At 40.8% G+C, this 18,331-nt stretch overlaps 1 protein-coding gene across 6 annotated transcripts in view; it reads right to left on the bottom strand.

Annotated features, from left to right (window-relative positions):
- The window catches only part of LIMCH1 (LIM and calponin homology domains 1), a 189,829-nt gene that overhangs the window by 43,733 nt on the left and 127,765 nt on the right, over positions 1–18,331 (bottom strand). For all 6 annotated transcript variants that reach the window (XM_082482133.1, XM_082482135.1, XM_082482136.1 and 3 more), the window contains 9 exons: positions 17,016–17,265; positions 16,063–16,335; positions 10,353–10,643; positions 8,838–9,092; positions 7,208–7,552; positions 6,187–6,507; positions 5,388–5,621; positions 4,164–4,412; positions 3,199–3,234 (listed from right to left, as the gene is read on the bottom strand). In XM_082482133.1, the coding sequence (XP_082338259.1) occupies positions 3,199–3,234; positions 4,164–4,412; positions 5,388–5,621; positions 6,187–6,507; positions 7,208–7,552; positions 8,838–9,092; positions 10,353–10,643; positions 16,063–16,335; positions 17,016–17,265 (2,254 nt within the window). The remainder of the gene's footprint in view (positions 1–3,198; positions 3,235–4,163; positions 4,413–5,387; positions 5,622–6,186; positions 6,508–7,207; positions 7,553–8,837; positions 9,093–10,352; positions 10,644–16,062; positions 16,336–17,015; positions 17,266–18,331) is intronic.

Genomic DNA, 18,331 nt, shown 5'->3' with positions numbered 1-18,331 from the left:
GCTCCTTTCTTATACCCTTCCCTCATGTCAGCGAATTTTTCATTCACGTACAGTAGAAGAAAACAGAACACCTGAAATGGTGCTAACTGGTTCTAGCAGAGTGCACGAGTACTCGCCCTCTGCGATTTGGGATAGGAAAACAAAAATACTTTCTACTGAAAGTCCTCTGATGTCCTAATGAAAGGCTAATATTTATTCCCTGTGCTCACTCGGGACTCCCAGGGTGCCCAGAGACAGCAAACCCAAAGGTTTTATGGCTATTAACAATGCAATAAAAAAAGTACTCCGGAAAAGGCTTCAGCCTAGGCCAGGAATCAAACTATACACTACAACCCCACGTGCACCTTCTACTTTAGTTGCCACCTCCCGCTGCTGGGCCTTCATTGCCAAGGATAAGCAACCAGGCAGGTTCAAACATCAACTCTGCAGCAAGATGTTACTGTGCAAATGTATCTTCCCAAGAGAGCATCTGAAGGAATCGCATCTCAAAGCACTGTGCTCTGCTCTGACCAACGTGTAGTACCCATTAAGGAGAACCACCTACTTTCCTGAATACATAGACGAGGCCACCTGAAACGTCTACATTGACTTCTCTGCCTGAGAAGTTCATCCTTAGAAAAGGATAAAAGGGGCCAAAACTCTGAGCTTCTGCCAAAAGACACTTTCACTGTAAGTCCCACCCACATCATTTTGTCCTATTTCTTTCTTATATAAACTATAACTGGCTCCAGCCCATCTCTAACACCTGCATGAACTGAACTAGATTTACTCCTTCCTTCAACCACGTGCTGGACCAGCAGGCGCACACAGCATACAAGCAGACGGGTTAATATGTAACTGTACCAAATTCATGTTCATGAATTCTGTGCCATTAGCAAAGCTCTGGGGATTGTATCCAAACTCTGTCTGGAAGCAAGAGGCCTTTCTGCTGACCAGTGTACCAGACCTGCTGTTCTAACAAAGATCTGGGAAAAAACACTGCGCAGACAGTGTATTTTGGAAGGCTAGATCTTTGGGATGATGTGATTTTTAAGTTATGCTACTTTATTCTCACAAATTACAGTTGTTCTTGTGAGTGATAGCATGCAGCAATTCTTTTTTTTTTTTAAATAGGTCTGAACAAGTGTCAGATAAAAAAAGTCCTCAAGGACTTGAGTGTTCAGACTATTTCATTTGAAAGTGAGAAATAAGGTAAAAAACTTCTTTTTATGAGAATATGTTAAAAATCCTTATGCAAGGCATTTATTATGTGGCTGCATTACCATTTTACAGGCATACTAACACTTAAGAAATCCCAACAAAACATAAAAAGCAACAGGCTGGCTGGCTAAGGAATCAGACTCTAGTAAACAAATACTCAAAAATCTCAGTCCACTATTCTTTCCTTGTCAGGCTTAAAGTATAAAGCATAAGTCTAAACTCACACTGGACTGTCATGCTGCCACCAGAATTCAGCTCCATCTCTTGGGGAGATAAAAATGGGGCTGATCTGCAGCAGCACACTAAGCACTGCTTCTTCTCGACCTCCAGACAGACCAGGGCTGATGACAACATCTACTGTACCCTGACCAGCAAAGGGAACTTAATCAGTCTAGTTTCTTCATTAGGAGTTTCTAGTTTTGCTGCTGGAATAAAGAGCACCTACTCTAAGACTGAATTCAAGTTATGAAGTTTTCAAAGGAGGCTTGACAAACATTTTGGAAGCATTTTAAATGTCAGTTCAATTTATTTTTCCTACTTGAGAGCCAAATTTTATTAGATTCTTCGTAAGTACTTCGTCTTCAGAAGGGAAAACACGATCTTACGTTTATAAGAACTTAAAAGACAGTTTAGGAAAATAGTTGCTCTGTAAAATGTGGCACATCTGGAAAGGATGACAGTGAGGCTTGAACTTTTATTGGTTTGCCTTTTAAAACAAAATCAGAATCAATGTGGAATAAACAATATGATTTATTCATCTTTGCCACTCTCACATTATACAACCAAAACCAACCATGGCAATGCCTCTTTGAAGGCATCTCCATGTACCTTCTCTGATGTTTGCGTTTAATGCAGACATGCAAAAATGTGGGAAAACAATGAACAAATCAATCAGATAGGTAGGCTTTCTGAAATGGCAGGAAAGTCCCCATTGTTGTTATGCTCCTTTTATCTCATGTCTTCATTTGACTGAACAGATTTCTGCCACTTGAAAATGATCACATTTACTCTGTGGTGAGAGGACACAGGCTTTGCTCAGCATAAAGGTATTACAGATCTTGTAAAGACTATTCAGTCCATGATTCTAGTCTTTATCATTAGAGGCAAGGGTGAAAAATTATATATGAGTCCCTGTATATACTTGTTATTAAAAAAAACCCTCCATGTTGTTTCTATTTTGTGACTTAATCTGGGAGACAGAGAAGGTCATAAGCATTTCTGTGAACAGAAGAAGGATATTAAGGACATTATTATGTGGGTAGTTCCCAACTATTTCTTTGCTTCCAAATGCCTGCACTTTGTAAGAATAGCTAATACTTTCACAGAGCTTTCTAAATGTCATTGCATACTACTCCAAACTTCAGTTTACATGCATACACATACAATTAAAATATGTTGCAGCGTGACAAGTGTCACAGTCCTACTCCTTCTGTCAAAAATAAAGCATTGAGGTGAAGAGCTTAAAAAAATGAAGTATATTATTAAATGAAATCCAACCTAGAAGGGATTCAAGAGAAAAATTGTAAAAGACAATAAAGGAACAGCTGAAGATGCAATTATTCTGAAGATCACAAAGGATTTTATTTTACTTCGGGATTTCTATTTTCTTCCTGTATAGGTCATACTTCATTTTTTTATCTCAACACTCAGCCCCGATTCAACCCAGCTCTCTTTACCTGTAGCTGATTAGAGGCAATGGAAATTCAGAAGAAAAACAAAAGAAAAGAAAAAAAAAAAAGAGGAAACAATACTTTAAGCAACAGCTGGACATTAGTGTTATGCTCAGTTTTTATGGGCTTTTATATAAAAATCATTTTTAGCTGCAATGTAAGCCATATTGCATTCCATTTTTCAGTGCTTTTCTGAAAAATTTATTTGCTGGAACACTGCAAAATAATAATAATGAGGCATCGACTGCATTTTAAATTAGTAGAAAGACGGGAAAGCATGCAGTGTAAGTTGTTTAAAATAGAATCTTGTGAACACAAGACAACTTACTCTGCGTCATCAGACACAGCAGTTCTGGGGCCGAATCTACAAGACCAAATATAAAATTAGAGTGTTGATAAATACATTAAGTAGTAATCGCAACTGGACCCATACAATTTGGGTAACTGTTACTTGAATATCCAACCTGTACTAGTAAAGCTGACCAAAAGAGAATCATTCTGTTCAGGGATTATGTATTCAGCAATCAAGACTTACCTAATCATCTGGAGGCCAAACTATGTAAGAACACCACCCATCCCTCCCTGACCCCATACTAATGCCCCCATTATAAAAATCTGCTGAAGTATACCTAAAATGGGTGTAGAAAATAGTTACTGAAAATAGACAATATATTAACATTTGCGTTAAGTGCCACACATGCGATGAATGGAAACAAAACTTAATAGATATATTCCACAGCAGTGCTCAGAATCACCATTACTGAAGAATGGAAGAGACATACTATAGGTAGAAAGTGAACCACAGGATTTTCCCGCCTTTTTTTCTGAGGGGGGGAGTGGTGTAGCTGAAAAAAGGTACTGGTAATACACAAGTCAGTGTAATTCACTAGAGTTCCAGTCTTGTTTAGAGCCATGCAAACCACATATTTGTATCTGGGATTTATCATAAAAGAACAAGTACAACAGTCGACACTGCAACATTTTCTAATCATGGAGAAGAAAAATATACACCTCTAAAAGAGCAGAGTCCAGCTGAACCTCTGCTATTCATAAAACTTTTTTTGCAATTCAACATATATACTGTAATTAAATATTTCCTTTCAATTAGCTTTCATTTCAATATTTCAAAAGAAAATGCATTACACGACTATTCTGTTTGTTTCTAAAAAGTGCGTTACTGACATACAGTATTTTAGTCTGGACTGAAAACACACCAGGCAATGCACAATCTGAATTCTGAAGTGTGCACACAGGGGCGTGCAAGCTGCGTGATTCACACCATAGAGAGCTCACGTTTGCAGATGCTCATCCTTGGACGACAATGTCTCCCTTTTGCTTTCCTCAGGAACCTCCTGAAGCTTAGACGTTTGACCAAGGTGGACTTCACTAAGGCTACCTTCATCCACTTGCGCAGTACAAATAGTCTCAGCTTGTCCTGCAGGAGGGAGATTGCATTTTTCCTGCCCTTGCTGCTGTTCTTGTGGCGGTTGCATTACAGGTTTTCCAGAGCTATTAATGCAGACTTGTGGACATTTTTCAGGCCTGAGTGAGCCAAAGGCAGCAGTGCAAAGAGATGTATTAAGCAACATTTGAAAAATCACATATACGTAATGAAAAGCATAACTGTAAGTTAAAAAAACCCTCCACGACCCCAAATAGCCAATAGGTGACAAGCTAAGTGAGGCAGGTGCATGAAACAATTTTAATAGAGAGTCAAATACTTGTAATTCCATTCCTCTAAGTCAGAAACACAAATTGTCCTGGATGCCACCAAAGATTAAAGTATTAAGTACATATTTTAACTAAGCTATTCAACTTAAGGTCTTCTCAGCACCGAACCACTGTTCAATTCTATGGTAGATGACAGTTTTTCTTGCCCTGGCTGAGCTGTACGCTAGTTTTTCATCTGCGTATGCACAGGCACATGCATATCCTTCTTCTCATGTACTTTGAAGAGGCTGATGAATAAGAACCCTTCCACTCCTACGTGCATGTGGCTCAACCAGCAAACGATAACTGTGCTCAAAGGCTTCCTCACACAGCCTCACACATCTGAACAAAGGCGCTTTAGGAAGACACCAAGTGTTATCAGGAGGGATCTTGGCATCTCCAGATTTCCTGTTTGGAAGTCACTGGCACCAGCTAAACCATAGGCAAGCACGTAAGCTACCATTATCCAGCACCTCTACTTCTTGCTGGAAACATTTGTCATGATGAGCTCATATTTAACCAGAAACCTCTGCAAATGTAGCACAATCTTGCTATGCATATCCATTTCCACGCACTGTTAGAATTTTACATTTGGTAGAGCTCTGCTCCGAGTCTTTACAGGGCTCTACCAAAAGGGCCAGAAACCCTGCATTGCCACCTTCTGAGCAGAAAGAGTCAGCACAGAATTGAGGACAAGTACGGAAGAAACCGCTGCTGGGCCAACGGCAACTCTTCCAGATCAAGGGACCTTGACAAACAGCCCACAGGGCCAGTTGCAAGGGAAAGACAGGGGCACAACTTTCTTACCTCATAGTTTTCTTCTCAAGCTCTCTAGCTGTGCCCTGCTTATCCTGCTGCTTTGAAAATGGCATGGGAAGGAACTGCTTAACACTGGGCCCGGCCTGTTTTAGGAAAGCTCCAGTTCTTCTGGCCAACATGTCATCTCTTTGTGGGTCTGGAAATTTCACTTTGTTTTCTGTTCCACCGCTCTGCTGCTGAGGGATTTCAAGCTGTTCTTGGCTCTCTTCTCGTGTGACAGTACTGCTCAGAGAGACAAGTGACACTGTTCCATGATAATGCTGACTTGTGCAGCCCAAAGGCAAGCGGCTGCTCAGGCAACATGGGGTACTGTTACTCAAAACACAGTTGCAGATGGACAGCTATGTATCTTTGGCTACAGCACAGGGATTGGGAGCAAGAGGAAACTCTCTTGAAGGCCACACTTAGGCAGGTGATATGTTAGAAGTCGGGGATTGCATAAAAAACGTATGCAAGGAATTATTCACTTGGAAGCTGGCACAGAAGTCTGGACAAAGCACCACGGATTGCAAAAGAAATCCCCCCAAAAGATGAAAGGCTGTTTTCATGCTGAACAGCAATTAACAACTGAAGTACTTAAATATTATGAAAGAAAGCAGACTGTTTTATGTTCATAGGATACATTCTTGTAAGTAATTTCATAAAACAGAACACATGCCATGATGAATGAGTAAAACACATCTTTAAAGGCCGTGTGAAGAATGGAACAACACTGCTGACTGATCCAAGCTAACACCACACACAAACCAGGCATGAAGCTCAGAGGGATCTGCTTCTGTTCTCTGACCTTTCTGCTTTCCGTGGAGTCTTCAAATCCTTCTCAGGAGCTACTGCCTCCCCTTGCTGCTGCTGCAGCAGAGGAGCTACTGACAGAGGAGGACAATGTATGGGAACAGGGCTAGTAGTATGCCTCTGGAAAGTTCCCATCCTTCTAACCAACATATCATCTCTCTCAACATCTGGTAAATGCCCGTCACATTCTTCCTTGATGCTTTCTTGCCATTTGTTCAAACCGCACGGGGTGTGTTTCTCAGAGACGATGCCAAAAGCTGGGACAGGTGATGGCATTCTCCTGCAAGAGTCACCTGTACCTGACTTGGCTACCTCACTAGCGATGAGATTGAGAAGACAAAACATTCTTGGGTCAAATGAAGGGTAAGAAGAGGAGTCCTCCAACTCAGTTTGCAAATGTTTTATGAACACACAAACTTAACCGAATGAATTGCTTGCCAAAAGCATTCATTAAAAATTCTTGCTACAGCCACGGACTAAGCAATTAAAGACAAGCCAAAGAAATGTAAGTTCTCTTAATATGTTAACTCCCCAGAACTGTACTTCTCCTCCAGATAAATGCCAGAAACACAGAGCACCAAATACACCCTGCTTTCAGCATTACATCTTCAAAAAGAAAGTAAATCCACTAGGTTTGAAGAAAGCATTTTTCGAACATCGGTAAGGCCAGCAAGCTGAACGACAAATACCTAAGGTGCTGTAAGCAGGCACAGCAAAGCCGCTGGAATTCAAGAAGCAGAAAAAGCTTGAACGACAGCTCAGACTCTGAGATACCAATGATTTCACCGCCCATCAGAAATTTTAAGGCAAGCTCTCAGAAGACTGTGGCACAGCATCGTTTTGCATAACCCTAAACATGTTAAGATACTGCGAAGGCATCAGATGACTTCTGAACAAGGCCGTGCGCGTAAACAGCTCTTTGGTCTAGGCTGCAGTCCACCCCCATGCAGATCAGCATCTGGCAAGACCAGGTCTCATTTCCAGCTCAGCAGCCCTTCCGAAGCCACACCAAATACCTGGACCCATTCTGTGGCTTAGATACTTCATTGCTGTGTTCAGCAAACCCGAGACTGCCAATAGGGGTTGAAAGAGAGCTTTCAACAGCAGAGTGACTCTCCGCACCGTCCTTCTTGCTTTCCTCTTCTGTTCCACTCTTGGATGAAGCTCTGCCAACAACGAGCTTGTCCCATTTCTGTTGATCAATCTCAGTTACTGGCCCAAAATGCACAAACTTCTGCTTGGGGCTACCAGCCTTTTTGTTTGCTCTGGCTTTGCGGACAGCAAAATCATCGTGGGCTGCTGCTTTCACCGTGATTTCAGTTGGTGGCAGTGTGTCACTGGGACATTTGAAATCTTCTTCACTAGTCAGAATGAGGAATAAAAGAATCCCCCCAACATGAGACCCCAGAATAAAGCAAATTAAATGCCCCTAAGGTTTTGAAGGGTTTTTATTTTAAAATCCAAGGACACAGGTACAAACAGCTGTGGCACACTGAGGTCCAAATGACAGAAAAAATCTGAAGATACTGCAGACCTGCTGGGGAAACTCTGGGAGCACATCCATGGAAGTTCTTCCTTAGGGGAAGAAATGTAGCATACGGCCCATTCCAGACTCAGTTCTTCACCCTAACAAGGCCATAGTTCCCTTATCTGCTCACATAGACCTGGGCCATGCGTTACATGGGACTGCGCAAGCACCGGCACACTCATGGTGGGGCTCCAGTGGCATGAGACCACTAGCAAGGGCAATTCACTTAACCTAAACCAAAGGGACTGAATCTTGATTTTAATATATTACCTCAAAAGTAATGAAGAGAATCCTAATATCTTTGAGATGAGAGAATGACTGAGTTTTGATGGTTTGTATTAGAGCTAAAATTACATACACTAACCACATTGTTAGAAGAATGCCTGAACAGATGGCTACCTTTAATTGGAAAATGACATGCACCTAAACAGGAAGGCTAGCAGTTGTTACCCATTCCTACTGGAGTCACAAATCACCTGCATACGTTATAGGCTATCTCCATAGGGAAATTGCTTAGAATAACTGCTTTATACCAGCTGCCTTTGCAGAGGTTTAATTTACAGTAAGAGCAGGTCTACACCATACAACGAGGCTCCTGCAAGCCCTGCTGCACTGACAAACTGTGCGGGTGTATTTATTCAGCACTGGCGTACAATGCCATGCAGATATATTAGCACAGGTCTCAAAAGCAGTATAGCCACAGTCATGCAAAGAGACGCTGATCCTCACTTAACATCCCAAGGTATAACGCCTCAATCCCTGAAGAGAACTTGGTTAGCAGCAGCACAGTGCTACTGAGTTACTGGTGCCTCATGGACCTTTGTGCCGTTCAACTTAGAGCAGCTTCAAAGCAGATCGATCCATGAGACAAGGCTCCTTTCTGATATGACATGAAGCGTCCACCGGGGGAGCGACTGTGAAACTACTCTAGTGCTTTAAATGATGGACACACTTTCATTTCATTATAGATAGCATTCCTGTAAAGATTCTGGACTCCTGAAAATTTAAATAGGTAAGCGAGTGGTTGTCATCAAAGCATTCTTCAAGTTTAAAACCACAAGCACACACAGCAGATCGTGACATACTAAACATGCTTCCTAGGGTGGCAGAAACCGTACCTGGGCTCCCCTGACAGTTTCAATCTTTTCCAGGTCTCCAGATCTGCTTTTGTTATAGAGGCATTCACAAACACCACACCTTCTTGTAGCTGAGGAAGGGTACTTTGAGATTTCCGCTTAGCCAAATCATCTCTCTCAGTATCAGGCCCTTTCACCTGCTGTTCCTCCTCTGACTCGGTCTTCTCAGTTTGCAGAAGTGGGCTCTCCTTGCTTGTCACTATTTGCCCTGCTGATGCCATGTGCACCCGTCGTCTTCTAATTTATTCCAGTTCAGCAAGAAAAGATATTTCGAGGGAGCAATGATAAATCAGTATCAACAGAAGAGGTTCAGAGCACAAGAAGATAAAACTGAATTTTTAAGATCAGTTTTACATTAATTCTAGGAAGTAAACATGGGATGAATCATTTGAAGTTGAAACCTCTCATCTGCGCTACCCCGCTCATGCACTATTGAGGCCACTTCATTGCATGACTTCTATTCCTAGCTCAAGCAAGAAAAAACTTTATTACTGTATTAAGCATTTCTGCAATGAGCTTTCTCTTAAATAGTTAAAAGTATCTCATTTTCATATTATTAGCAAAGTGAATTGAAGTTTTGCTTGCAAACATACTACAGAATTTCTTTGATCTTAGAGTCATGTCAATAGCATTAGAATATTAAAATTTGGTTATGTGCTCTTCAGATGCCCTGCCAAACTAGTCATTAGAAAATGTTAATATAATCAAATTACCCACAGCTGAAAGGCACATTTTGCATTATTGAAAAGAGCTACTAGATATTAAGTTTTCTGAATGTATCAGTTATTACAGTCAAGGTCCACTGTAATGTGTATATAGTGTTTTTATCTAGGATCACTTCTCTTTGCACAAATAAAACCAATATACATGTTTCCTGAAGAAGATCAGTGCCTAGCAGATACTTGTTTTTGCAGGTTCTTAAAGGTCTGTATCACTGAACTGAAGAAAGAAGAGATTTTCTAGGCTGGAACCTTGTAACTCATGCTCCGTTTCCACAAACAATGCCATATAAGAAACATCAGGACTGCGTGCAAAACAATTTGGTGCAGTATAGCAGGCACATATATTCAGTGCCTTAAGTAAAGACTTATCTGAGTCCATGTTTTATGCAGGGCATTAAAAGGGAATTAGATGAAACAAATGCATCCAAAAATACGCACTGAAAATGCTCAGCAAAAGAGCCAAGATGCAAAAAATATCTTCTAAGTTTATTCTCCACTACTCACGCTCGTGAGCTGTCTCATGAGCTTAGATAACAAAAGTGTCTAGTCTTCGTGTTATGTACATTCACAGCCAATTTAAGCTCCTGGTCCTGATACTCTAACAAAAAATTACAGTTGGTAATCTACATCTCTTTTTTTGTTGTTGTTCACTTTACGATAAACCATTTGGATTTACTTTACGCTCTAAGTTTTTTGTAGCCAAGACAGCTATAGTCCTACACAGCCATGTGAAATTAAGCATTATAATAGAAAGAAATAGACCATGAATGCACACCTTGCACGTTCCTGCTTTTCCATCTGCAATGGCTTTTTAACATCTTCCAGTTTACCTTTATCTTTACTTGTATAGGGTCCAATTAAAAAGGAATTAAATGGAACTATGTGCTTGGGTTGATTCATTCTGGCTCTCCGGGTGGCAAAGTCATCCTTTTCTAAATCAGGAACTCTGCTGGCTGCTTCATCTTCTGAACCGGAATCCTTCCCTTGATAATGTATCATGAAGGGGTTGTCCTTGCGAAGGATGATGTCTGGGGTCCTTCTGTTGTCTTCACATGTTGGCTTTTTACTGACACAGAGCAAAATTAAACAAAGCTCTTGATGTACCAGGGGTGGAGGAAGCGGTGGCAGCACTCATCTCCAGGTCATAAAACAAGCACAGTTAATCAAATATGCTCCAGGCTGCTGTTAGATTGGGTAAAGCCTTGTTATAAATAAAACTTATCATATACAAGTAACAAATCTGCAAGTACTTCACACAGAAAATCAGCATGTTGGATCTTTACTTATTTTCGCTACAGCCAGAAGAACCAGTAAGAGCTAGTTTAACATACTACACGCAGTGAATGTAGTACTGTAAATGGCAGTATTAAACTTCTTGAACACTTCAAACAAAGCAAAAGATTTCATGCAAATACCTGATTCCTGGCCAACATTGCTGAATCCTGAAATATTTGGCACTTTTTCTTCTTAATGGCTCTATTTTATTTTTTTTTAATACCTGAGTAATCACTGAGGGTGTTTGCCCTAATATTCTTAACTGCTTTTCTTCTCACACACATCCACCGCTTGATTCTTTCCCTAGCCAACCTTCCCTTTCCCCCAGAATAAGCCCTCTATGCCAACGCTGACGTACAGTAGCTACAATGACAGCACCGGTTTGCCAATGATACCGGTACGCTGGAACACACTACCATCTGCCTTGGTCAGAAACGAGGCTGATACCAACACAACCTTGTTGTTACTGAGATTACGACGATAAAAACCCTTGACAGCTGGTACCCAGAAAGACTAAGCTTATTTTAACTTGTAACAGTCAATACTCTTAAGCAAACTGAAAAGACAGATGGCAAGAGCTATGCGACTCTCCCACTTAAAAATCAAACTGTATTTATTGATATTTTAGAAATTTGGATATCCAGTAGTAGACTGCTCCGCGGAGTACTTTTGTAGGCTGCAAATATCTTGCATTTCCTCTTTGATATAGCACACCTCGCTAAACAAAGGGACAAAGTAGGTATCACAAAGGATTAAAGAGAGTGACGTTAAGAAAGCAAATCTAAACAGCTCAGCGGTTGCTTCGAGTTTCTCTTCGATTTAAGAAAACAGTAGTGCTATAATCAGCTGCTTTTTAAAAACATTTTAAAGCCCTGCAAGCTCACTATACATGCCACTTATTTTACGGCCCCAGTTTCCCTTTCAAAGTACTGCTCAAAGTTACCGGAGAAAGCTACAGAGAAGCCATAAACCTTCCCTGACAGGTCAGTCTGGCTCCAGCCTCAGAGGACAGAGGAGCAAGACAAAACCGCCGGCCTTCGCCTTGTTACGCTGCAACGCACAGGATCCCCCCCCTTAGCAATGTGGAGAGAATGCTCTCAAATTAGCCAAAGGCAACTTTTTCTTGAGATCTCTCTGAAGGATCAAGATTTCATTTAAGGCAACAGACATCCCTGGCAGACAGGGCTCCAAAGGGAGCTGCTGTCCCTCTCCCTCATGAGCATCTCTGCTCACCACAGCTTCAGAAACAGCTGGGACAGACGGCTCTGAGCTGCTGTATGCTTTGCAGCGCTCCGCGTTTCTAACTCTCCATCAGCTAGTGTTGTCCTACCCCTTAGCTTCCACTCATAACAACAATTTCTATTCTTTCTTCCCTAAAATAATATGCTAAGAAGTTTACTAAGGATGTTGACTCTTTTACATACCAAAAATCAACAGGCCTACAAGGTCATCCTCGGGTTCAAATTTCACTGCTGAACAGTGTTCTACATCAGTTCTAAATCACAGGTTGTCAATGCACTACTGTAATTTGCCCAAATCCAATTTGCTTTTCAAACCTGCAATACAGCAAGTTCAAGATGACCAGGGAAAGAGTCTGACTTTCCACTGATAGTTTCCTAAGGCATCTTTTCCTTCCCCAGTACAAGAATTTGAAAACATTAGAGAAAAATATACTGATCTAAAGTAGACACATGGTGCCTAACGTTTTGGGCACCAAGGAAAACAGTTATCTAAGTCATATACACTGGAATTGTTCTCCCAAATAAGCCAGGGTATATATGATTAACTTCACTTTTTAATCAGACTTTACTACTGGTACTGTTACTTTTTCTTGAAATCTAATAATTTAGAAATAATTTTCAGAACCCCGGACATATAGTGGATGTATAAAATCACATAATATTCCATTAAATCTTCTTCATATTTACTTCTTAAATGAAAATCATTAAGATGAGTATTTATTCAGCTGGTTAGGTTGGGGGTATTGTTTTATGCTTTTAATTTTTAAGACCTATGTATAACAAAGGGATCATTCAGATTTTTCAGTCTCATGTCTGCCCATGCTATCGAAGCTTGAGAACATCAAATGTAGCATTTCTGAGAACGGTTTTGGCAACAAAAAAAATGGAGTTACAATATTCAAAAGAAAAACTATGAGTCATTGTAATGAATAACTGAAGAACTTACAGCTTTTAGTATGTAGCTACACTTCAGCAATCAGTTTCTAGGTTAAAAATATTTTCCATTCATTTACATTTTGTTTTTAATGGAATCGGAGATTAGCTGTGACATTTTGGGGTCTCCTGAATCAGTTTGTGATGGTCTCAAAAAGTACCTTTTAAGGTCACTTCACCATAGAGATAGCGAAGACTGTAGATTTGAAGCTTGCAATGCATCAGAATTCCCTGCAAATTTGCAAATTGCTCTTTTATATCTAGCTCCAGCCCTTCCAGAAACACCACACGGGTCCATGCTGGTACAGTAGGTTCTTCCAAAGTATCAGGCTGCGGGTGTTTGCACTTGCTGAAGCAGGGTCTTGTACAGGTTTGTGGATCCTTCTGTTGCATTTCAGAACAATGAAAGGGTTTTACATACTTATGCACTGACAAGATAAGAGTCCATGTCCCTTTTGCAACGAATGTGCCAAGAATTCTTCACTTGCTCACATTTCTCTGTAACCCTTTACCTCTCCATCATTTATTAGAAGAGACTTAATTCTCCTTCTTTTTTTAGGGAGTCTCCATGAACGTGATCCTTATCTTTCAGATACAATAGTGTAAATAAGAGACAGATGCAGACAACAAGCAAGCAAGGAGGATCACATATCAATAAAACAACATGCTGTAAAGAGACAATATACTCCTTTGGGAACGGGCAATGCTTTTTTGGCATGCATATGTATAGCATCTATAGCAGTTCAATTGAGTCCTTTCCTAGAACATGGCACAGCAATGAACATAAGAATGAAGATTCTTAGATTCCAAGCAAAAAATGCATTTGCATACAAGTTCAAATCCTTCCTGTGCTAGACGCAGAAAGGTCCCCAACTGAGGTTCAGCTTTCCAAACAATTAGATGCCTTGTAGAACTCAAAGTCACAGTGCTGAGAGGAAACAGCCTGTTAACAACTCATAGCAAGTGTAAGACAACTGACAATATCAGGTGAAAAAAAAAAAAGAGATGGGCATCATAGAAAGATGAGGGCTAAGGGAGGTGAAGGAAAAAAAAAGGTCAGAATACAGAAACAAGAGGGATTGAGAACTGCTCAGTGCCATCAGTGCACAGAAATTTGAATTTGATGCCAAGAAGAGAAAGTTGAGAGGTTCAAAGAACAGCAAATGAGAATGAGACATTACGAGAGATGATCAAATGCTCCCCTGTATCCTAAAGTGGCACTACTGAACTATTCCCTTCTCCTCACCCACTATTCTTCCACTTACCCATACAAATAACTTTCCTTACAGACCTCTGACCCCAGTGCCTTTTCTGCTGTGTCTTCCTACAATCCCCAGGAGTGGGGTCCTACTTCACTAGGGTGAAGCTTGGGCTACAAAGTTCTGCTCTTTGACCCTCAGCTGGGGCAGAAAGCCAGCAGCACCTCCTTCTTCCAACTGCCAAATTCCAGGAGTTGCTTCTGCTGAGAGCAAGGGGGAAAAACGGATTGCTATTTCTGTTGCCTTCTCAGGACAACAGATTGCCCAAGGAAAGGGGAGACCCGATTTCACGCCAAAGAACCACACATTTGATTCACATGTGCTTCTTTGGTGGAAATCAAGCCATCAGATCAAGCACAGGGTTGGAAAAGGGACTCTCAGGGAACATGGCGAGCATCCTCCAAATGCAAACAGCACTATTTGTTGTGCACAGCACTGCTAAACACAAGCTATTACTACATTTTACTACATATTACTACATTACTAACATTAATGCTACAGCCTCGGACTCAGAACAGGATTATTATCAAACTAGAAGCAGTAGTATCCTACCAGTTTATGGATTCCTGATCAACTAGCGAACTAACTCAGCCTGAAGGACTAATTTATGACTGATAGTTCTTCTTCATTAGTATTTGGCTTTGTTAAAGTAGTACCCCATGACCACACACAAACACTGGTTCATTACAGCTTGACAACAGTGAAGCAAACCTGAAAAGAGGCCATACGACAGCATATATACCGTGACTGTTTTTACTGCATATGGCAGATCTGCATATGGCCGCAGACAAGCTCCACTGTACGTATAAACAGGCTGTATCACATAAGAGCTGTACTTTTACCGCTACACTTCAAAGCCCAGACTGTAAACCAGCATCTGCTAAACTACTCACTGTCAGGGTTTCACCCCACAATCCAAAATAAAATGTTTTAGGTGGGAGGACACTTGGACAGTTACCCTTTAGCCAAACCATTTTGATCATTTATAAGAGCCTAGTCTTCTGACATGTTGGTTAAAACTCTGCTTTGTGGGCCATCCCCATGAGAAAGAGAGATTTTTCATGAGGATCCAGTATCGGGTGATGGAAAGGTGTGGGCAGTGAGCCTAGCCATCATTCAGCTCTCGAGTTAAAGAACAGGAAACAACCAAATTGAACAACATCCAAAAATAAATAACACAGGTAATAAGTGAATAACTACTGATACTCCGTGCCAAAGTCAGTCAAATTATGACTGCTGAACTATGCCTCCATGCTTTAACTGGTACATGTGTTAACAAGCACTGTACTTTTATAGTTCCTGCCATTAAAAATAAATGCATCATTTATTAACACAGCTAAAAATATTAACCACATAAAAAGTGTGGTGCAGTAAACTAAACCATCCCAACACCAACAAGCGAAGTAAGTTTTTGAAACTTTTGCCTAAGCAAGGCATTTTTAATGTAAAATTATAGGTATTTTTTATTAAATGCAAGAAAGCTTTAGGTGGAAGGTGACAAGTAGTCTGTGTAGTACTTTTCTTGGAGTTTGTTTACATTATGCTGTAAGATGATATAATTTCTCAACACAAATGCAGTTAGCATCATTCAACTCCGCAATCCACAGCTGCCGCATCGCAAGCCTTTTCAGACCAAGACCTTCACTAGCAATTGTGAGTGCTTAGCAGACTGGATTTTTGTTAGGAGAAGTGAAATCACAGCGGACTGAGGAAACTCACACTTCAGCCAATCCTAGCAACGTGAAGCGTGCACAATTTCCCACACCGTTGGGCTAACCTGCCATAGCGCTGGGCTGCTGACATGACCTTAATGCCAGCTTGTTCGAGTCTTCTTAACTTTCTGATCTCTTCCGCATCTTTCCCCTTGGGTGCTGGTGTTTCTTTTGCATTACATGAAGGAGACTGGTCTATGGAGTTTCCTTTGTTTTGATTCAAACCTACTTGATTTTTAAGGGAGCTTTCCTCAGGAGCCATGGAACCCACTTTCTCCTTTTCACCCAGTCCTGACGTTTCATTCTGTTCTTCTTCTATAGTTTCAGGGTGGGGTTTGCTATTGAATTATACAAGGCAGTTTAATGTATGCCGTGCCTGAAACACGTACGCTTATTTATTATAATCACATTTTGTTGATATCAAGACGCCAAAGGATATTCTGATGAGTGATCCATGAAGATAATTACACTCTTTAATGGAGAGTGCTTCTTGGGCCAAATCAAAAGTGAAATATCAGATGACAAAACCAGCATGCAGAAACACATAGTCACAGCTACATAAATGATACCGGTGTATAGAATATAACAGACAAACAAATTGATTTTTAAAAGCACAGCAAAAATATTACCTATTTTGACTGAATACATCAAACATTACTTCTAAGTATCATTCGTCAGTGAGCAACTGTCTTGAGAACTTTGACAGATCATCCAGAACATTTTTGTCCAGCCTTGGTTTTGAGTCAACATCCACGGTACTTATATTAACCAACATCTTGTCAAACACAAGCTATACATTGCATTGTATGGTAGACAATAATGACATCAAGACAATGAATTTCCACCCATTGCTTTTCTATCACCACCTTTGCCGACTGTTACAATTTATCAGTACCATCTCAGCAAAAGATTTACTACAGCAGAAGGTGTTTCATACGTCTTATAAAAAGAGTGAAAGTTAGGCAAGCGTTAAAGCATCATCACTGAGGAAGGGAGAATTGGGCCAGGCTGGTCTTACCTGAAAGGTCTGTCTCCTAGCGGTGAAGTCGCCGTGCTCCAGCTCTTGCGGTACTCTTCTCGTTCAGCTTTCTTTTTCCGAAGTGGAGCGGGTACATAGAAAGTCTGATTACTCTTGTTCGGGAGGTACTGGTTGAAAGGCACAGCTGATTTAGGTTCACCGTGTGAGGTCCGCCTCGCCAACATATCATCTTTTTTTACATCTGGCATCTTTCTGTGTGGCAGGTCAGTTTCCGAGTCACTTCCTCTCCCTAGTGAGGAAGGAGAAAAAAAAATCCATCTTCTTTTCACTTCCATCCAGTTTTGTTTTGGTTTGTTTTGTTTTTTATTCATAGATCAGAGAAGAGACCACAAAAAATTAAATTTAGCATGTGAGCACCACAAAAAGGAAGCCACTTTTACCTGCATTTATATTTTAACGAGTCACTGAAGGTAGTAGCCATAATATCCACAGAGATAGTAAATATTTTTTTCCATCAACCCTTATTTTCTACCCCCCAAAAAAACCATCCTCAGCCACAGGACACACCAAAAAACTCAGGGTCAGATTACGCCAGACTTGTCAATCACACAGGACAGCTACAGAAGCTTACCTGACTTATGCCCAAATGACTTCTAGTGGTACACACAGGTACGTTTGACCTGATTCACACTCTTGAACTTCGACTTACACGGACGTAGCACAAGCTTAAGCAAAAAAGGGCTGCACGTTGTATATTTACAGAATGACATGAATTTGTGGATGTTTCTACAGTCACATATTAACGGCATTTTGAATGCACACAGCTTCAGCTTTATCAAAATCTAAGAGTAAGCATCAGCTGCTATAAACCAGAAGACTCAGATGGTCTCTCCCCAGTCTCACCGGTCGCCCGGTCAATCAGTCTAGCATGCTGCAAAATAGACAGAAAGACTTGATCCTCAGACAGAAAAGGGCAAGGAGCGAGGGAAGGGATCTCAGGATTTAGAGGTTAGATCAGTACAGTGAAGACTGAAGAATATTTGTTGGGAAAGAAAAGAAATAAGGCGACAGAGAAAAATTAAGAGTTACTTAGAATAAGACGGGAGACAAAGAGAGCTGAGTGACTATTTTGTTCAAATGAACTAAGCTTCCTGATATTTACAACCTATCAAAAAAACCCACCCCATATTCACAGAAAGTCAGGCAAGACTTTTCCAACTTGAATACAAAACTCCCAAGTGGTGGGACAAATACCTTAAAGAGCATTTGCAGCGGAACTGCCCCCACAGCACTTTTGGAAGCCACTTCATAGACATTCACTAGATTCCCTGCACCATCATGAGCCTTTTTAAGCA

This window comes from Vanellus vanellus, assembly GCF_965231255.1.
Source record: "Vanellus vanellus genome assembly, chromosome: 4".
In the NCBI taxonomy this organism is placed as follows: domain Eukaryota; kingdom Metazoa; phylum Chordata; class Aves; order Charadriiformes; family Charadriidae; genus Vanellus; species Vanellus vanellus.
This window is presented reverse-complemented; position numbering and strand designations above follow the sequence as displayed.